The 22,484-nt window shown below is 37.6% G+C and overlaps 1 protein-coding gene across 1 annotated transcript in view; it reads left to right on the top strand.

Moving 5' to 3' along the window:
• The first annotated feature begins 5,439 nt into the window (after positions 1-5,439).
• Positions 5,440-22,484, top strand: part of LOC142341666 (uncharacterized) — a 159,122-nt gene continuing 142,077 nt past the window's right edge. Inside the window, exons 1-6 of the mRNA XM_075392792.1 lie at positions 5,440-5,712; positions 11,234-11,262; positions 12,041-12,286; positions 14,025-14,177; positions 15,459-15,599; positions 18,587-18,657. Coding sequence (XP_075248907.1) covers positions 5,642-5,712; positions 11,234-11,262; positions 12,041-12,286; positions 14,025-14,177; positions 15,459-15,599; positions 18,587-18,657 — 711 coding nt within the window. The 5' untranslated portion in view covers positions 5,440-5,641. The remainder of the gene's footprint in view (positions 5,713-11,233; positions 11,263-12,040; positions 12,287-14,024; positions 14,178-15,458; positions 15,600-18,586; positions 18,658-22,484) is intronic.

Below are 22,484 nucleotides of genomic sequence, written 5' to 3'. Positions count from 1 at the left end.
AAATTTTGAAATCTACTATTGCTTTTTTCCTTTTTTATTTAAGTGTTGCATTTTGGAACCAAGAGGTTTTTAAGTGAATTGGTTCTAAAAGTTTTACTTTTTCTAAGCGTACTTTCGTTTTATAAGGTACTTACCACCTTGTCTTAATTAAGCTCCCAAAATGGGTGTTTGTTTGTTTTTCGACAAGTTCTAAAATTTCTACTTTCAAGACCCTACTTTACTGGAAAACTATTTTTGTGACGAAAATGAAAGCACCTCAATTCTCAATGAACAATTATCATATTTACAAACTTTTTTAAGCAAAAGAAAAGGATATTGATGCTACGTTTTTTTTTCAGATTACTTAGATTTTTTGTAATGCATATCGCGGATACATCATCATCATCATCTGTGGCATCATCTTTCCCCGTGTCTTCCAACTATTCACATTTTCAGGGTGCCTTTACTGCATATCAGAATAATCCCCCTTCAAATATCACGGAAACGCGTCCCAATTTTACATGCCTCAAATCACGGTCACAAGAGCTCAAAACGCAGAATGGACTAACAGCAACCACTTCATTAGAAACCGGTTCTGTTTCTAGAAGAATTCGACTCAAATCATGGGATATTGAAAGAAATGGGTTAACTTTGATCAGTTCATTACCTTGTGGGGAAATGAACAAATTGTTTGGTCACGCCCTGTTGGAAAGGGGGTCGGGTTACAATATTATGGGGAAAATCGGGGAAGCGCATACAGAAGGAATCTCCCTTTGGGAAGAGAGGGAAAAACAGCGTGTTAAAATGCGAATGGAAGAAAAAGATAATTTGAAATTAGAGTATCGCGTCTTTTCAGCCTGGGTCACTTATGTACAGTTGAAAAAGCTCAAGCAAAAACACCAAGTGGTCGCACAGGCATTCTATTACAGGAAAATTCTGCTCAGGTTTTACAAATTACTTAAATTAACCTATACAACTCAGCGGAGTCTGCAACAATGTGGCCACTACCACCACAACACAGCCATGGAAATGGCGATTCTCAGATTCAAGTTGAGGAGAGAGCGAATTCTGGTAGGAATTGTGTTTAGTGCGTGGGTGAAATACACCAATATTGTATGCAGGGAGAAAGCAGCTCTGAGGCTTAAATGTGACAAATTTAGAAGGAAAACAGTGTTGGCAAAGTATTTGTATGTCTGGAGGAAAAGGAAAGATGCAAAGATTATTTTACAAGAGATCGCGCTCAATCATTTTAGACTGCGCTGGCAGCAACTAAGTCGTAAATCCCTACTACAAAAATCGATGCACAATTGGAGGCTGTTTGTTTGTGAAGAGAGAAAAAAGCGACACCTCTTTGTGGTAAAGCAAGAGTTTCAAAGAGAGAAAGCGCGCAAATATTTCACAACGTGGCTTCAATTGTACCGTGCGAAGCATTATCAAAAGAGCATTATGGCTGAACAGTTTTACGCAAACAGTTATCTGCCAGCGCAAAACAAAATCTCGCTACAATTGTCTTTCGGGGCGTGGAAAAAATATTGGAAAAATAGGCTGGAAAAGCGCAGACTCTCCATAATTGCTAATTCCTTTTTTAAGCGCCGTATTTTGCATAAATTTGTGCGGATCTGGCTGAATACGTACATTGAGGAGACAGAGCGAAAGTTATTAATTGCAACACAGTTCCATTTGGTAAGAGCGCAATGTGCACAATTGAGATTGAAATCCGTATGCTTTGGGGCATTGCTGCGTTATAAAAATAAATCCACTTACACTAAATTATTATTTCGTTCTGCCCAAAATTTCAGTACTCGACGTATTTTATCTTCAACTTATCAAATATGGAAACAAAAGTGGTTGTTGCGGACTACGGAAAATGAACAGACTTGTCTGTCGTTGTGGCATTGGAGCTCGGCATTGAAGCGGAAGGTTTTCATTGGCTGGCGAGAAGCTGCGCGAAAAGGCCGAGAGGACCGAATCAAATTTTCAGCATCCGTTTTGGCAACTCGTGATAACCTGCAGAAACAATATATCAACCGCGGAATTTTACACCAAAAGTCAGTTTTGTGCAAGCCGGGCAATAATTTCCTAACTGGGTGTAATTCAAAATTTACAAACAACCCGTCAATTGTGGAAAAATACGCCTTTATTTGGCTGCAAAAGTATCGACGGAATAAATTTTATAAAAAGTTAAATGAAGAAAAGGACGGATGCGAAAATGTGTTGGACATTTTGGAACGGTCTGATGAATTAAGTTACGCGTCAACTGTTTTGAACAATATTGAAAGCAGTTCAAGTGCAGCTCCATTGCCCGGAATATTATTGGATTACATAAAGGAGAAATCCTTGACTGATTACCACTTTGAATCACAAGCAGTACGCAAAGGAAGCAAGTTTAACCAGTTATCAACTCAACATCGTTACTCGAAAGGTGAGAGAAATGAGCGAGATTTTGTAACCAGAAAACAGTCAGAGCTTTCAAGTCAACGCGAAAAGGTGATGTCAAACAATGACTTGAATTTGCAATGTTCGAACGCTTCGACCTCGGATTGCGAACCACAAAATAAACGACTTGAAAGGCTCGATGAAAGGTTTTCAGAACCGGATAGGACGTTTGGTGCCGGTGAATCTGAAAGTAGCGAATCTTTGAATAATCTACGTGCAGTTTCTTATAACTGTGATACTGAAAAAATACCTGAGTGTTTTGTTCAGGAAAACAAAACTGAATGCGAAGAAGAGATGAATCATCCCGAAGAATTCTCAGGAAATGCGAACTTATTTTTTGATCCTGCCAATCCCAACGATAACGATCAGATTTCCCAGTTAGATGATACCCAGAAAACATTTAGTGTGCCAAATGAAAGCGACCGAACCAACGCACGTGTAGATTTGGAGTCAAATAAATACAGTGAACAGGTTGTAAAGACACCCATTCAATCGCATCATTCGGATCAATCAAATTTGCAACAGCAAGGCCCCAAAATTTGGGATCCCATACCGGAAAATAATATTTATAAGAATTTTGTTGACGGTGATTTGGGTGACGTTGAAACGCAAGTTTCTAAAAGCAGCAAACCGAGAATTCCAGATTTTATGCGCGAATCGATCGAGGGCATGGGCTTAGTGCCAATGAGCAACGCATTTGGATATCAACCGGAGGTCTCTTCCATTCAATCTAATTCGGAATCAGTTGACAATTTATCAGCCAGCGTTGAAGAAACGTTGGCATCAAAGTTAGCCAGAGAGATTCTCGATCTCAGTAAAACTATGAGAATACCCAGGAACCTTGAAGAAGAATTCAGAGACAACTCTCAAAATATTTTTGAAAGAAATCCAAATGTCGGGTATCCGACATATGAAGTGTCCCGAAACGAAAGTAAAAATTTTGAAACTGCTGGCCAAATTCACGATAGTGAACAAATTTCGCTTACATGCGATGACCTTGATGCAAAGCTGGGAGAGATTTTAAATCTGAAGTCAAGTGTTGCAATTGACCCAAATCAGTTGATGAAACCAGATGATTTTACAAGTTCAACACTTGCATCCTCAACTCCTAACAACTCAGGATCTCTTGAAAACAATATAAACAATGTTGGGCTGGTCAAGCAAACAGAACTTCTATTCGGGGCTGATCCAATATCACGTGGAGTTGATTGCAGCAGTCAAGGTCAAGATTATAATGAGATCTCAAATTGCGATAACCACAACAATTCAATATTTGACGTGGACAATATCAACGTTAGTGATTTAGCTGACGTTACGCTCTATGCTAACGAGCTTTCAACATCAATTATCCAAGATGCATCCGACGAAGTTGATAGACTGAACAAGTCTTTTTCAGACCAAAATGCAGCTCAAAATTATGATTCAAAATTAACGAGCGAGATTTCAACTCAAACAGACTTGAGCTTGTTAGAGGCGACCAATATAGAACCCAAGTTAGGACCAAATGCGAGGTTATTATCTCAACAACCACTGTGTGCTAAATGTGGTGATTTGTGTAACTATCAAGACGAAAATCAAAACTGTGACAGCAATAATTATGACGAAATGACCGGACATCTTTCAGACTCAAATCAAGCACAGCAAACAAACGTATCCTCTAAACTTAATCAATCGCAGTACTCAATTGAACTGAAACGGATGGTCGTCAAGTACAAAAGTCTGAAAGCTAAAAGTGAGAAGAAACGAAACGATCTGAAGCAACTTGTTGCTGACATAACTGCTGGTCAGAAAAGTTTGGACGAGTCACAGACTGGAAGAATAATTGAACTGAAATCTGAAATCAAAAGTGTGAATAAACAACTGAAAGAGCTGAAAAACTCTATCAAGACTTACGATCAGGACCGAAATTGACCCTCTTGTTTATGAAGAATGATACTATGTTAGTGGTTTGAATTCGTGTTGTTCACTTCTAAAATTTTATTTTAACATTGAATGTTTCTAGGATTGAAGTTAGTTACTTTGTTTAGAGTTTGGGATCTTTTCAACAATCGCCTCTCTATTGCAAAAGAGGAGACAAATTTTGAATAGAATTTAAGCGAGCAATTTATTGGCCAATAAGAAATGATCTCAACCGTAGGCTAATGACCAAATCTTGAGTAATTTAACATCGATTAAAGTTCAGAAGGGCAGGCGATTCCCTACTAGGTATCGAAGGGGAGGCGATATTTGAAAAGATCCAAATTTGGGTTATTTTGGTGATCATTTTTATTTTTTCACTTTCTGTAAATCAGCTATTTGTAAATAGATTTGCACTTGTATAGTCAAAATCACTTCAACAATGAAATTCACTACCTCGACTGAAAGACTTTTGCCAAGGCAATTTTTTGAGATCTTTGAATATAGCATGCATGCTGAGATATATAGATTCTTTGTGACTTTGCAGGCCTCAAGCGTAAAGCTTAGAAACTGGTCAGTAGATATTATTATTCACAGACGTCAGTTTTGTTTTTGGCAAGAGTTAGCAATTGAAAATACCAAATTTTGAACTCGACGAGATTACGTTCAAGTTATGTAGAACAGACGAGATAGCTTTTTGTTCTTTAACTGTGCGTTTCAAAGGTTTACATCTGATCAAATCTCATCAACTTGGTTAGCTAATTTGAGCATTAAAATATTAAAGATGATGCATTACGTTTCGCTTTTAAATAAATTTTGTTCTATCGTATTAAAATTCTGTACTCTTCTAAAAAATCTGAAAACGCTGACTTCATACTCAAGTTTAGCTGTAATTTTCACATGTGAAATGACAATATGGCCAAAGAATCGCTCTCTTTCTCTCTGATAGTCATTAGCTTGTCAAGTAGAGATTTAACAGTGACGTAAATGCGTTGAAAAACTCTTTAAGCGCAGCGCCAACTCGTGGAGTATCAAACTAACATGTGAGTAGCCAAGTGGAAAATTGATTAACTTGCATGTAATTTATTTAAACAGTAGCTCTTGAAGAAAGAATCAATTTTTGGTGCCAGATTTTGATACGTGGCCAAAATTCAAGCAGTCATCGCTTATACATGCACTCAAAGAGAAAACAACAAAAATTGACGATTTGAAGAATTGGATTGTAGCTGTTACTAAAAGAGTTGAGAAAAATCAAGAAGTGCACAAAGTTACGTCAGAGGAAGAAGTTTCACTGTGGTAGAAGCCTGATTGCGTGGGTGAACCAAGAGATATGAAGCCCATCGGTGGCTATGTCAAAGAATTTGCATTATTGCTTGGAGTGCTGGTTCAAATCTTCGTAAGGTATTGTAACTTTGAAACGTAGATATCCAAATTGCATGTCTGAAAGGAATATACACAAAATGGTATTCTTTTTATAGAAAAGCAATTCAGAAGCTTGCTATTCCGTTGTACTCAGAACGCTTTTGGATAGCGAAGATGTCGACATCTGTGAATGGCAATGTTAATTGATAACTGCTTAAATGCTCGATTTGTTCATTTTTTGCAAGTAGACACTGGGCACATCTTAACTGTTATTGATAATTAATTGTGGAGTGCGAGTAAATTTTGATAGTTCTTATGAATTTATCTGAGATTGTGAGCAGAACACAAAACGGTACCATTCACAGGTTTATTATGTCTCATTGCACCTAAGAAAATTTCTGACTAATAATACGTGTATCGTCAATGGCTGCAGTTCGTCCTCTTTTACTCCGACGATCTGCAAATTACGATTACCTTGGTTTGGCAAGCCATGGTAGCGTTGAAGTTTTATAACGTAATATACAACGTAGATTTCGATCATTGTGAAAAAAAGATTGCGCAAAGTGAACCATTACGTCGCCAATCCTACAAATTCAGCAGAGTCAGCGTTTGCGAACATGAGTGACGACATATTGTCACTTCTCGCGTGGAAGAAATATGGTCAATTTCAATGCAAATAGATAGGAAATCGTCAACCGATCTCGGATATCAGTGACGATATTCCCAATTTTGAGTAAATTTGCAATGGTTTACCTCACTGTCAATGTTTTCCGCGAAAGCCTATAACACCCAATCCTAAAATATGGGGACCGGACAACGCTGACATTAGCAAGCAAATTTGCTTGATCAAGATGTAGGATTGGCGACGTAATGCCGAATTTTTACTTTATACTTTTCTAAAAGGTTATTGTAAAATAAAGAAATAATATTGGAATTTTTTTGGCAGCTTTTTGAGTTTTTTGGCAATGAAAGGTATTTTACGCCAATTCAGTTCTTCAATTGTTTGGCGGATTTATAGGCTACTTCGCAATTATTTAAACTTCGAATTATTTAAAGGCATTATTTTTGTTAACTCAAATGAATTCAGCGCCCCTAGAATTTTTTCAAGAATTGAACAAAGATTTTTTGTTCCACCTAATTTGTTTTTCAAATGAAAATTGCCAAGAATATGGAAATTTTGTTATTATTTGTCTCGTTTTTCCAGTTTTTTCTTTTTTCAAAGTTAGAGATCATTGTAACAGTCTTATGGCTTACTCAATAAAGTTTATGCAATTTTAGTCGAAGTGCTTGATAGAAAGTTTTATGGAAGCTAATTAAAAGTATATTTAAGGAATTACTTGAACTTATATCACGTGTTTCCTTGAATCAAGATTGAATGAAGATGAAGAAGAAATTCCATAGTTTGATCTGCTGAACACTTGCAACAAGACCGAAAAAAGAAAAAATTGCAAGTAGCACAAAAAATGAAGACGCAGTTGAATTTTGCCGTAGTGTTTATGTTAGTTTTTTTCGGTGTTGCTTTTTAGTATGCTCTTTTATAGACCAAATTTTCTAATCGTTGTCGCTTAACGTTCTCGAAGACTTAACGTGACGGCCTGCTTTAAAGCAAGGATCCTAAAACTTTCACCTAAATTCATTTTCTAACATCGATTCAGTCTAGCAAGATTTTTTCGTATTTATGTTCGTTTTACGCAAAATATGTTTTGTGTTCGTTTTGTGCAAAATTTTTGGTGGATTAATTTCACGTTAGAGTTTTTATACTAATTGTTTTTGCAAGCTTATTTTTTGTTACCTGAATAGCTTACTTGTTGACTTATTGATAATTTCGAGCCGCTCAACTGGCGGCATTTGGCTACTTAACCTTTATCATTTTCTTCCGTCTAAATCTTACTAGTTCTGTGAAATAAGCTCCAATTGATCTAATTGAAGCCCCATCTCAATGATAGATTACCCATCCCCGCAAAACTAAACAAAGCAAGTCGCTATATGCTGTAGTTAACACAAGAACTCTTTACACCCAGAGGTTTGTTTCAATGAATGTCGACAAAGAGCAAAGCGGCTGCGATTGCTTCGTAAGAATTTATTGTCAGAAATACCAATAAAAAATAGCAATTAATGGTAACTGAATTTTTTTATGGCAATTGAATTGATTAAAGTTACTTGCTCCTAAAAACTCTCAAACAAATTCCATTTAATACGTATTCACCAGTGAATTTAAACGCCTGCAATGAATACAAACAAAAGAAATTTTGAGGCTTAGGACAATCGCGCGTGACCGAAAACTATAGAAGCCAGAATCAGTCCACAATAACAAAAATACCTTACGCTTACAACTAGTTAAAAAGCGTGAAAAACTTAAGGACGAACAAAACAAATGTTGAAATCAATTTTCTTATAAAAGTTTATTTTTGGCATGACTTCGATAACTTGATCAAATTTGCGTTGATTGAATTTTTTACCATTTCCTCTAATAGTAAGCCTATTCACCAGATCGCAATATCGCTTGAACCCTTTCAAGTTGACCTTTTGAGCGAATTCATTTCGATACACGAAAAAATGAACAATGTGTAAATGCAATTAAAAAAATAGAAACCGTTAGTACTAGCTATTTCAGTAGACATAAGGGCGGTTGAAAATAACTTAACAGACTAATTGAGAAATGGAAAGCAGGACAACTCCTCAAGGTCATTTGAAAGAATTTTAAACCTGAAATCTGACAGCAAGAACAACTATTCCTTTTTGAAAATATCGATCATCAGATGGCATTAGAGGATATTAAGCAAATATGATGCTAATCAAAGAAAAAGAACAAAAAATAAGGAAACCATGTCCAAAAAATTGCTTTGGAGAGTTTTGGAGGCCTAATTTGGAGCAATTTTTTTTAAAGAGATCAAAATTGATTCTTAGAGAAATAATATAAACTTAAATAGCATTCCTTCAGACCCTAAAATTGATTAGTGCAAAAAAATCAAAAATTGGAAAAAATTGAACTGAATATTTCTCAAGAGTTTGACTGCAAACGATTTGTTCAAGAGCAGACTCACAAAATTGTCTTCAGTACCCATATGAGAAATAACGAAAAGACAATTAGAAAATTATCACTTGAAAACTACATTTCTTGCAAAACAAGTTGTTGGAACAACAAGCTGCAATGAATTTTTGTTTGAGAATACTGAAAGCTAAATACAAATAGCAAATGAAAAAGAAAGATCATAAAATTCAGAAAGTTTCACAAATGTTATTCTTTTAAGATATTGGTCTTATTGACAAAATCAAAAAAAAATTAACCAAACATAAATGCTAGACCTTGAATTGTTAATAGGTGACTTCTAGAAACTGCTTGTCAAAAAACAAACTCTTGTAAACAAAGTATCTTATTTCAACAAAATTTTTCCTAATTCACGTCCGTAGTTTTGAATAAAAAGTCAATTCTTTTTGTCCTCATTAATTCTTTTGTTCGACAGCCTCAGTTTATCATGACGTTTCAGTGACATCATTGATCGAAAGTCTCTGAACTTATGTTGAAAAATATCATCAGACGTTAATTTAAATACTTTGAGTTTTTTGAAGAATAAGAGGAAGTTTATAGGACAAACACTCATCAATATATTGTAGCATTTAAACAAATTTTATCTAAGTAACGCTCACTGACACACGTGAACACTCTCACAGGCACTCATGCTCTCACACACACTCGTTCAAACACCCACATACACACACGCACTCACACACACAGACACACCCACACCTAGACACACGCAAACACGCACACACACACGCACAATCTCACAAAGACACACGCGCGCGCACGTACACACACTTAAACACATACAAACACCACACACATACACCAACACCCAAATAGACACCAAACACACCTACACACGTACTCACACAAGCACACATGAAATCACATACAAATATACTCATACAAAAAAACACGCACGCAACCACACTCACACACACACTAACACTCACAATGTCACAGACACACACAAACACACACACACACCCACAAACTCTATCACACAGACGCACACACACACATACAACCAACACACACACACACACCTTACACCCTGTAAAAATCAACTCAATTAGGCTTAATCCGTGGCCAGGTGGAGAAAAGGAAAAGATGATTATTGCTCTGAAGAACGGTTCGACTGAGCTAGGGTAGTAATAATTATGTAAGAAAGGGTTTGAAGTTATGGAAATCGTAAAAGGAAAGTGGGAAAACTATGTAAGATTAGCAATAAATGTGTGCAAATTTTGTACGAAAAGTGTGGAATCTATGCAAGATAAGCTCTTGAGGTGAGGAAATTGTATAAGAAAAGTGGGCCAGCCATGTCAGACACATACAGTTCTGACGAGCCGGCAATTGTGAAAAAAAGATCGAAAACTATGGAATATAATACCTGCCGGTGTGGAAATTGTCAACAAAGACACGGGAAGAACGTTTTGCATGGATTGTGTTCAAACGCGCAGAAAACATCAGATATGCGCACACAGCTGCTAAATTCAACAAAATAATTATTTGCCTAGGTTATCTTGATGATTGATGTATTTATTTAAAATGCGTTGAAAATTTAATTCACCACGGGAGCGCATTTGTAACGTATTTTTGGGAATAAATCTCGACTCAAGAAAGTAAACAATAGAACTTTGTCGAAAACTTAGAGAGTATGTTATGAAATCAGCTGAAGCGTTTCAAGTCTTAATGTTTTTTGGTAATTTTTTTGGAGATTTTCTCTTCATTTGTGATTTTTTGTTTGCAAACATTTGGGATACTGAACAATGTGGAAATGATTATCAAAATGCGGATGCGTTCGACAGGACGATAACAACCTTTTGTTAAGTTTTCAACCCACACTCGTAGCGAATATAACAGTTGCATGATAAATTACTTGTTGATTTGAGTCTATGCCACTCTTTAATAGTCACTTCTCACAGAATAGAGATACAGGAGTGGCGTAGAAAAATACTTAAATAGGCAAACAGTGTTTCGCTACTGTTCTATTATTTGTTCGTATTATCGGGCGTTAACCATGCAATCGGTATTGCAATTCCTATTACAATGCGATATTAAACACGCCCACAGGCAGACAAACGACACCAACATATATGCGCATGCACGCATGCACGCACGCATGCATGCACGCACACACACAGGCACACACACACACACACAAACACTCATACACGCAATCGTAATTATTAATTTGCTATCAATTATCTTTTCTGCGCGAAGAAAGGAAAAGTCGAAACTATTAGACATCGTTTTCTTGTAAAATAAGAAATATTTCAAAATTCTACTTGATCAGATCGATGCAGTTTTGTAAGAATTACCAAATGATACCATAATCACTGCTCTACGCAAACGATGAAGTGGCCAGAGGTGTCTTAACAAAAAGTTTCACCCGGCATAAAGTTCCACCCCGAAAAATGAGGTTGGAACAAATAGACCCAGCTTGTCGTTAAAGAGCAATTCAGCAATTCGTCTGTTATTTGTCCGTTTTATTTGTCTAATTTGAATTTGAAATCTTTGATTGTTTTTGTTTAGAGTCGAGCCTGTGGCACCCTCCGGATCCCGTAAGTATACAAATTATCAATTGCCAGCCTTTTCCATTAAGTTAATATGATTGCGCTGACAGGCGTCATTGTAAGGAAAATATGTCCATTTGACCTCACAAGCTGAGGTTTCTTTCTATCTGTTTAAGAAAGTATTCATGCTTACGGAATTTGTATTCACTTAAAAACGAATTTGTTATTGTTATTTTAATCGAGAAATTTCGAGTTTCCCCGAAATTTCAAAACTTTGCGGCCTTAAAATTAATTCATGTAAAAAATTTCCCCAAGAATTCAGCTCATCCGTACCACGGTACAACTAGTATACAAACTTTTTTTAACTTTGAGTTTTTTTATAATTTATCGACGTGAACTTGAGAGTTTTAAATTTGGACAACTCAAGAAATTTTTAATCCTCCTTAAATGTATCTAAGAATCGTAAAACGGGCACTACTTCAATTTCGAGCTAACAATTCCTTTCATAGAAAATTGCATACTGAAACCCCTTCTGTATCAATAATTCCTCTGGGAGAAAGTGCTGACCACTTTCCTGACGAAATGCTTGCAAACAATGATGGTGTGGAAAGAACTGACTCCACCAGTTTTTTTGTTACCAACAAAAAAAATTATTTTCAATTCAATCTTACTGTTGCTAATTTGCAGGAGCGTAGTTAAATAGTGAAAATTTACTGGTAGATAGAAACGTCTGGTAAAAGTTTACAGTTAAAAAAGTAGATTTTTGTATAGCGTTTTTGATGTTGATGTGTTAGAATGAAGAGATACCGAACGTAATTCTTTTCAGTGATATTCGACACTGCAGCGACCACAACTGACACGATCGTTATCAATGTGACCAGTTTGTCACCTGCCCCTGGAACTCTACGTAGGAATGGTATCATCGCATTTACATCAGTAACAGACAGTACGTACAGTGACAATGACGTGCTTGGGAACACCGCTGGATCAGGGCTGCCTCCTGGAAAATCATTCACATACGAGCTATTTGACAGTACTGGAACATCGAGAGATAGCGCGACCATGTGCACTGGTTTGTTATTTACCATCCAGTTGTTCATTCAATACACTTAATTTGAAGGCCCATGAATTGTCCCCTAAAAATGAGAAATTACATATCTTACAGAAAACTACCTGAACTGTGTTTTATTCTAAAAGAAAAGGTAAAAATACATGTAGTCTCGTAAGCCAGGTGCATAAAAAGCAACCCTGGTCATGGCGTCATCTGAAATAGCCGGATAATTTTGTATTAAATGCGCTGAATGCGAGGTAATTGTGAAGAAATGCGCTAAAATTGTTGAATTGATAGTTCTAGGTTCTACATGCACTGAAAAAAATATTTCAAATTTTGTCAACGCATTCAGACTTTCCTACATAAAATGCACAATTTTGAAAAAGTAAAATCGGCGCTTTCAGCATAGCCCTTAAATACAGCATATAGTTAACTCAGTACAAAAATAACATTGTTTTAACACAATCCTTAATTAAACAATTACACACTTGAAAAAATTGTCACCTACAACGCATCTCTTACATAATTCTCACTCAACTTTCAAAACAATCCAATTTTTAACGCATTCCTCGATTAATTTCCGTGCCTAACTCAGAAAAACTCATACTAAAGTTCAGCTCTCTTCGAGCACAATCCACACACGCACACAAATTACACACTGTAAAAAATCAACTCAATTATGCTTAATCCGTGGCCTGGCGGAGTAAGGTTTTTAAAAATGTTTTTAATGTTTATTTTTAATGTTTAATGTTTGTATTTTTTTGAGATTTTCTCTGCATTTGTGATTTTTCTTTTGCAAACGTTTAGGATACTGAACAATGAGGAAATGGATATCAACATACGGCTGCGTTCGAAAGGGCGATAACAACCTTATGTTAAATTTTCAACCAACACTCGCAGCGAATACAACAGTTGCATAAATTGCGCCACGGATTTTTGTTGATTAGACGAGTTTATGCCACTCTTTAATAGTCACTTCTCGCAGAGTAGAGTTAAAATAGTGGCGTAGAAGAGCACTCAAATAATCAAACAGTGTTTCGCCCCTGTTCCATTATTTGTTTGTATTTATCGGGCGTTTACCATTTATACAAGTTACATACCGGAGCTTGCCCTCAGTGTATTTCAATACTGATTCACCAAAAATCAATAATAAGCAGTGCTGAACCATGTTAAATGCAGTCTATATCAGCAATTCAGACTGCTCAGTGTAGTAACAGACTTTTTCTGAGCATGACAAAAAAGTATGCTTTCTGTCTGAGCATAACTTAATACTTTATGACCTCTCTCTGAACAAACATGTTTTATAGAACAGACTATGCAGAGTGAAAATCTCAATCGAAATTTTCGATCAACTCACATGAGGGGTAATTTCCAAAATGGCGACACACTGTTAGCCTTTTAGAACAATTACCCAATGTTTGACAGTTACCCAATGCCCATTTACAGAATGTGCTTAAATAACCAATGCCACATAACCCTATTTATTCCCTTTGATCTCTTCGTTCAAAAATTTGGATACAATTAAACAATCGGCATTGCAATGCCTATTACAATGCAATATTACATTGCCAATGGCATATGTTTTATCATATTAAAGCAGATAGTTTAATCAGAAGTTCGGTTGTGATGATTTCATATCGTCTCACGATCCGCCGAGACATAGCCATGGCCTGCGAGGCAGGACCAGATGAACTAATCTCACACACGCACTCAAACACACACCACACCCACATACATCGGGCTTTAAATGTGTATTTAGCTCCTGATCCGCCGTCTTCTGTGGATTCTGTGGCCTTGAACTCCTCTGCGGCTATCATCTACTTCACTGTAAATAGTGCCAACTCCGATATTCCAAGCGGATTCACTCTAATCGAAAATTCAAGTTTGCCCTTCACCCCTACGACTAGTGGAGGTAAGTTCGTTTTACGTTAGCCTCTAACTTCTCAAAAACAAAAATATGGATTTCACTCACCATATTGTTGGCGCTACCAGACCATACCTCAAACGAGTCTATATACTCTGCACACATGTGTAACTCGACTGTGTCATGACGAGGAAAGCGCCTCAAACGATTGCTCGGTGGAACTATTTCATTTACAAACCGTGATCACAGTGTTCGTATTTTTTCTAATGTCGTATGAACAAACTGACAAGCACCAATGAAGATTTATATAAGTTTTTATATATACACCATTATAACGTTGTAGAAGTTGTCAATTATAGTTGCTCATATTACAACCTTCCAGGGGTGAGGGTGTGAGGGGGAAACAGTTATTCTTTTTAATAGCCGCACAGCGATAGCTGGGGCTACTATTGGCCTTCTCTTGGTTTTTTTACAATTCAAAGAATTTGAATTGTATTGGGGCGCTGTCTTTTTTTTAAGATCTGTTCACACATTTTTATGTTTTTTGAAGTCAAACTGTAGTAGTGATTTTGGTCACGCCGAAACAGGAAGTGGAGCGAAAAAGCGAATGGTTTTGCGGCGTGAAATTTTTGCTCTACTTCGCTCTAAATTTGAAGTAGAGTGAGAAAACGGTGTTTGAATAAAAATTCGCTTTCTCGCTAGCGGTTTTTTTGTTCACATGTGGCAATTTCACTTTGATTTTTATAGTTTTTTTCCATTTTTTGGATTGGATTTTTTCTAAATTGTTTTCACAATCCATTCGTAGTCCGTGTTTGGTCTTTGAATTGTACGTCAGGACTTGTCCTGCTATGTTTTTTTATTTCGTCGTCATGATTTTTGTTACGACCATATGACCTCACAGGCACTTTTTGTTCCTTCGTTCATGCAATTTCAACTGAATTGCATGTGTGACGTCATTTTTCGCTCTTAGTGGAGCGAGTTTTTTTGTTCATGCGCGTGATTAAATTTTTGGTCACACTTGACTTACCTCACTCTCAAAAATGACTTCCTCAATTTGAAATTGACTTTTATTTACTTTAATTCAAACAGATAAGGTCAAATGGGTGTGTGTCACTCTAAATGAAGGTTATTTGAGATCAGCTAATAGAGACAGCAATAACTTATACAGATTTTTAATCAAAATCTAACAGATCAGCCTTCAATGAAAAGACGAATTTTTTTGGTCTGTCTTTTTTACTGTTTTTTAGACTGCCGATCTACGAATCTATTGCGGCTATTTTCTGGCAATCTGCCAGCTATGTTAGTTATTTTGTGTGGTTGATTTTTCAGGTGTGGCAACGTCTCTAACCGTGACGGGTCTGGACCACTCAGCAGTTTACAACTTCCAGATAAGACAAGATTTGGACTGTGATGGATCAGCAGGAACTGATGTGTCTAGTGCGTATGTGGACGTACCCGAAATACGAACGGGTAAACACTGCTCGTCTAAACATCTTTAACGCGATCTATACCTTAGATTAATTCAATTACACGGGCAAACTGTATTAAACACAATAGAGATAAACCTTTAATATTTTACGTTATACGTTTTACGTGTAGAAAAACTTAAAAAAAATTGTCACATGATGTGATACGTCAATTTTGCATCGTAGATATGGTACGAAAAAAAGTTGGTTGACAAATTGAGATCTATAAAACAATTTCGAGGGAATGGAATTGCAAATGATGATGGAATTGCAAATCCACTTAACCAGCACTGAAATTGATAGCAGACTGATAAAATTTTTTATAAAAATTAAGCTCAGGAATATGAAGACCTCGCCTTATTAACTCTTGTAACATTTTCGAGAACTTCAGGATTTTATATCTATGAAGCATTTAATTGTTTTTTGAATTAGATTAAGTAAAAAAACAATCATTAAAAAAGAAAACACAAAAGCTACTTCATGCCTTTTCTCGACTTTATTTTCAAATTTACCTTAGCTCAACAAAATTGCATTGAATTAGTTTTTGCTGTTGGATTTTGCCATTTTTTATTTTGTTCCCGTTACAATAAAAAATACAACAGTGAGAACTAATTCAATGGTGTTTTATTTACTTACGGTTACATTCCAATGACTGTGCCTGAAATTTTCACTGTGAGAGGAAGATTTTTCTGGCATTTTCCAAGTTAATTGTCCACATTAGACACTTTTGTGGTCACCTGGCGTCAGCGCCAGGTGAATACAAGAAGGAAAAAAAGCTTGGCAATAAATTCTATTCTATTCTCAAATTTTTGCGAAAACCGTTTTTTTGTCTAATTTTCATATTTGCTTTCCTATATTGGAACTAGAGAGCACTATGCACTAATTTTTTCTTTGGTTGCTCACATACTAGTTCTATTCAAAAAACGGCAAACCTTTCACAACACGAAGCAAAAATGTGGTTTCGCAGAATATTAAGGCAAGATTTGCGGCAAAAGGGATGAAAAAAAATTCACACCATTCAAATGTGAAAAAGCCTCCACTTTGCGTAAAATTTGCAATTTTTATTGGTGGAAAATTTAATAATCACCGGTACCGACATAGAGTCATGAAAAACGTTCCCCGCTGATAATCGTACAATTTTTCACCACCAAAATATATGCTGTGGTTTTTCGGTTTTGATTTGTTGTATTATTAAGATTATATCTCAACGTTCTTACTGCATTCAGTGCGAAAAGTGGCAATTCTTACAACTATTTACCGCAATTCTAAAATTTTCTGGCAATTTTTAGCTGAAGCGTTTTCATCTTAATGAGGTTGATTTAACCTTGTGTTCAGTAATAGGTTTTAAAATGAAGTTTTGCCGTAAGCTTTCAACAAAACGGTACATTGAAGTGGCGGGAATAATGAAAATTCGAGTGTAAGCTTAAATGGGCAGCTGACCATTGGAGTCTTCGATAGTTCAATATATCTTAAGCCAGATGCTATACCCTAATTTTGACAATTAAGTTGAAAAAGATCTCAGTCGCTATCATTTAACTACAAATAATTTCCTGACGTAGCCATTGTCTGAAATGGCAATTTTCAATAATTTTTTTGTTTTGTGGAAACTGGTGACAATGTTTTGTCACATTTTTTTAAACTTTTCATACATCATTTTCCACGATGGAATATAGTTAGGCAAAACGTGGAAATTAGTTACTTATAAACTATATGGCCTACACTTATCATAAGTGGCTAATATTTTGTAAAGTGGAGCTAGGTAAATGTAACCCAATTCTAAGAATTTGAGCGTAATTGTCTCAAATTTTGTTTCCTTTTTTTAGTAAACAATTGAGACCAAACTCAGGGAATTAATTATTCCAATGAACAAAGTTAAGAGCAAATGAAAAACTGCAAATTGTCTTCTCAATCCCCAATTGGTCTCGAGAGGGATTTTTCTGAAATTAACCACCATTTAGACTTTTGTTCAGTTCAGTTCTGTTGATAATATCAGATATTATATATTCAACAAAGGAAAAAGTTGACGCATGGAAACTAGTGTCTCGTGACTTAGAAATTAGCTACGAAGTGTTGCCCATAGTTTTCACGCTCTCCACAAAAAGACCCACCGTGAAACATGAATACTCATATATCCAATTTTGAAGACAATTTGAACTAAGTTTGCTTAGTGTGACTAGTTTCCATACACGTGTGCAACTGTAATCTTAAAGCCCGGGTAATGAAAACAGGTGACAAAATCGATTGTAGATAATCGAAAAATCCAGCGTTAGCCACATTAGGTGGGTGAGTGTGCGTGTGTGCATGTGTGTGTGTGTGTGTGTGCGTGTGCGCGTGAGTGTGTATGTTTGTTGGGAGCAAGTTTGAAAATTCAATTCCAAATCTAATATATCAGACCTCTAGGGTGTTTTTGATCTCCTAATTAAGTGCTGAGATACTAAATAAACAGTGGATGAAATGCTATGGTGGTTTCACCGACATTTAATGAAAGAAAGTAAATTTTTTATACATATTATACATTTTCTTCTCAGATGATGTTTTGACGTTTTTTTGTCTTTCTGACAACATGTTACCATTTATTTTGCGGTGATACGTTTTTTTTATAGACATCATTACAAATCGTAGCTGGATTGCAAATCGCTAACATGACGATAAAGGTTTATGAATAATTCTAAATTGTCTTTATTCATTGAAAGGAAATAGATCCAACATTTTAATCAAATAGAAGAGGGGAAGGAAACAAATGACCTTCACGTCCGAATACCCAAAACCATTCTTCGTTTTCATAGATGGTCATAAAAAAGTCATAAATTTTATTTGACTCCGTTTAATGAGTAATTCTGAAATTGTTTTGTTCTACTTTGGGACAGCAAACGGTTATTTCAAGTCATTTTTCCGTTATGCTTTAGTTAAGCATAGTTAAACATAGATGAAAATAGTTAAGCATTGTTCAAACAGCATTGCTTCACTGTCAATCTGAAGTGTGCTATACAGGTCCACTGCCAGGAGGAATTTACCAATCATCCGATTCAGAGGACAACTCTATAACTGTAGACTGGAATGCTGTATGTCGAAGCGCTCAGATTTGTTTAACCTATAACTAATTAAGGATAAACCCCTTAAAAACAGAAATAACCCCATCTTGAGGTTTACTTTAGACCTTAGCTACTGTAAAAGGTGTAAAACCACTCTTTCGGAAGTCAATTCATTTCGGTATATAAGCAACAACGTGTTATTAGAACGAAGCAACGTATAAGCATTATAATATCAAGACGTACAAACATACAACGTAAGCATTGACGATCAATGCAACAAGTGAAAACTTAGACGGCAAGGTTTTTTCGATGCTCTTTTACTGGTTTTTTGTCTGATGTCATTGACGTCAAAATCAGTTTGTATTCAATCGGCAAGTGTCTAGAAAACCTAAAAATATAAAGCCGAAAACCAGCTTAATCGATACATATAGTGGTTATATTTACTTAAAATTAGGTTAAATGAACTTTTTCGGAACTTTCTACGTATATTAGAACGTTTTATTAATTTAGAACGATTTCTGTACGCATTTAAATTCGAAAATAAATACTCAATTCTGATTGGTTAATATTATTCGTTCATTTACTTCGTAACATCCTCCGGCCCGGAGAAGATGTTGGGAAAACTGGTAAAAGTTTTACAAGCGGGCGGACGAGTGAACCGGTCGACGTACGTAAAACGGCGGAGCGCGCGACGCTATCGGAGCCGTAGCGGAGTTCCACAATCCGAGCGGTTGGGTAGTAACCCCTAGGGTTGGTTTCTTCAACTATCCAAACCAAGTCTCCGGTCTTAAGGTGTTGCTCGGCAGGCGTCTGCCACTTAGAGCGTCGGTTCAGCGTCGGTACGTACTCTCTGATCCAACGGGATCAGATCGCATTAGCGTACGACTGCGCACGGGCGTAGCGTTTACGATGGTCGAGCTCATTGTTGCCGACAACAGACGGAATACCGGCAGAGTGTTCTCCTAAAAGAAAGTGGTTGGGCGTTAAAGAGTTCAAATCGCACGGATCGGCGCTTACGGGTGTTAAAGGACGCGAATTGAGAGCATTCTCCACGAGACAAAAGGTAGTATGCAGTACCTCATCCGTGAGGCGACGCGTGCCAAGAATAGTATACAACACGCGTTTGAAGCTGCGTACCAACCTCTCCCAGATACCCCTTGATGTGGTGCGCTGGGTGGATTAAACCTCCACTTTATACCTTTGTGAGCGAGCTCAGCTGCAATGTTGACAACGTTCCACTTTTCAATACTTTCTCGGAGTTCTTTCTCCGCTCCAATAAAGTTAGTGCCATTGTCTGACCAAATCATGGCAGGTGTACCCCTACGTGACACAAACCGCTCAACTCCCATAACACAAGAACTGGTGTCCATGGATGTAACTATCTCGACATGGACAGCGCGAGTAGTGAGACAGGTGAAGAGGAAGCCCCACCTTTTCTCAGTAGTACGGCGGACAATAACATAGAATGGCCCAAAGTAGTCAACGCCAGTGTTCGTGAAGGGAGGAGACTGGTAAGCAAGTCTCTCCTTAGGTAAGTCAGACATGATTGGTTGCATGGTTACAGCTTGGAATTCTCGGCATCTCAGGCAGTCTGCTTTGATGGAACGCAAGGATGATCTTAGTTTCAGTGCTGTGTAGTGTTCCTGCACAATTGATCTTAGGTATTCAACGCCCTGATGATAATGCTTTATGTGCGTGTGTTCAAGGAACAGTTTTACAAACGGATGACGTGCATCTAGGATGATTGGGTACTTTACATTAAACCCAACTTCAATTAACCGCTTGATGCGGCCCGAGGAACGGATTAGCCCATTTGGACTAATAAACGGTGAATGTGGAGCAATTCGGCTACTCCGTTTAACGAATTTATTGTCAAGAAGATCTTTTCTTTCGGCTTCAAAAGACTCTTCTCGTACCAAGTACTGTAGATGACGCTCGGCTTCGTCAAGCTCAGTAGAGTCAGTAATGCTACCATCGGGTTTACGGTAGCCGGCATGTTTCGGCAAAAGCCGGAGAACGTATGCGGCAATGCGCAAGTACTTTTGATAAGAACTAAACTTATCAAACGGAAACAGTGAAGGAACGGGAGTTGTCTGTTTTTTGACAGATGTAGCGAGAGAAACAGTGTCTTCTATTATGACTGCTTGGTTGACGCCAAGTTTGATGTTATTAAGGACGTCTTTGTTCGGTACGAATGGGAAACTTGGGTTAGTTAAGAAATGTGGACCATTGACCCAACTGCTTAGTTGCAAAACCTCAGCGGACATTCCACGCGTGCCAGCGTCAGCTGGATTATCCTTAGTTGCGACGTGGTTCCATTGGCCAACGCTGGTATACTCCAAAATTTCACAAACGCGGTTTGCAACAAAGATTGGTTGCTTTTCATTAGAGTTAATCCATTGGAGAACGGTCGTGCTATCTGTCCACATGAATACTTGGTTAACAGTTACGGTAAGTGCTTGTGTAATTTCCCTTTTCAGTCGAGCGGCAAGTAGAGCTGCTTGTAATTCGAGTTTTGGGACAGTCATTACTTTCATTGGCGCCACGCGTGCTTTCCCTAAAACAAACGCAAGCTCTGTTTTTATCTTGCCCGTAGGAGTTGTTACTCGGGCTCGAAGAAATGCAACGGCACTAAAAATATCCTGAGAACTGTCACCGAACATATGCAACTCTATATTATCAAAGGGTCCGCTAAAGTAACTTCGAGGAATTTTGATGTTTTCAAGCTTTGGTAAGTCCGCCTTCCAAACCAAAAATCTTTGAACGATATCCTGTGGGAGCTCGTCATCCCATTGTTGTCCTGTGACACGCCAGATGTCTTTTAAGAGCAGTCGCGCACCGACGGTAAACGGTGCGACAAGACCAATGGGGTCAAAGACTTTCGAGACAAGACTTAGGGCCAAGCGTTGCGTGAGGGACTTGGTGATAGGGCAGCTTGTACCCCGACTCACAACTAAAGTGTCATTAGTGTGATCCCACTTTAACCCTAGCACATGCGATGAATCCTCCTGACATGAAACAATAACCTTGGGCTCAGTAGTTTGAGGGGAACCATCAATTCGGTCAGCCAGATTTGGTACATTGCTTACGAACTTTGTAAGCTTGAACCCACCGAGATGGAGAAGATGTACCAATTCCTTCGATCTATTGATGGCTTTCTCGGGAGACTCCACTGAGTCAAGGTAATCGTCCATGTAGAAGTTTTCAAGGACGGCTTTTGCAGCTTCGGGGTAAAACTTGGCATTGTCTCTTGCTGTGCGTTGTAATGCATAGTTGGCGCATGTGGGCGAGTCTTTAGCCCCAAATATGTGGCGCGTATATTGATACACTACAACGTTAGTTGTGGGGTCCTCCCGCCACAGAAAGCGAAGTGATGGTTGATCTGATGGTAATACGCCAACCTGTAGAAACATTCCCTCGATGTCGGCAGAGACGGCATATGGATGCTGTCGGAAGCGAAGAAGTACGTAAATAAGGTTTTGGAGCAGATCAGGGCCAGTGAGCAGAGATTTATTCAGTGAGGCGCCATGAAATTTTGCTGCTCCATTGAGCACCCTACGCACCTTACCCGGTTTGTTCGGGTTTAAAACCGGATGGTGGGGTAGGTACCACTCTTTATCGGACCGGCTCTCAACCTTGTGAGCGTCCGGAACCTCAATTACATACCCCTTATTTAGGTCTTCTTTGATGGTACTAGTATACTTCTCTCTGAGGTCTTCATCCTTGGCCAAACGTTTTTCGAGCGATTTTAGTTGCACAAGGGAGGAGAAGTAATTATTTGGGAGCTGGATGTTGTCTGCTGCCCACAGCTTTCCGACATCGTATCTCAGGCCATTGTGTATGGTGGTACTCTCAAG

The sequence above is a fragment of the Convolutriloba macropyga genome, chromosome 6 (genome assembly GCF_964194025.1).
Source record: "Convolutriloba macropyga chromosome 6, txConMacr16.3, whole genome shotgun sequence".
Classification (NCBI taxonomy): Eukaryota; Metazoa; Xenacoelomorpha; order Acoela; family Convolutidae; genus Convolutriloba; species Convolutriloba macropyga.
This window is presented reverse-complemented; position numbering and strand designations above follow the sequence as displayed.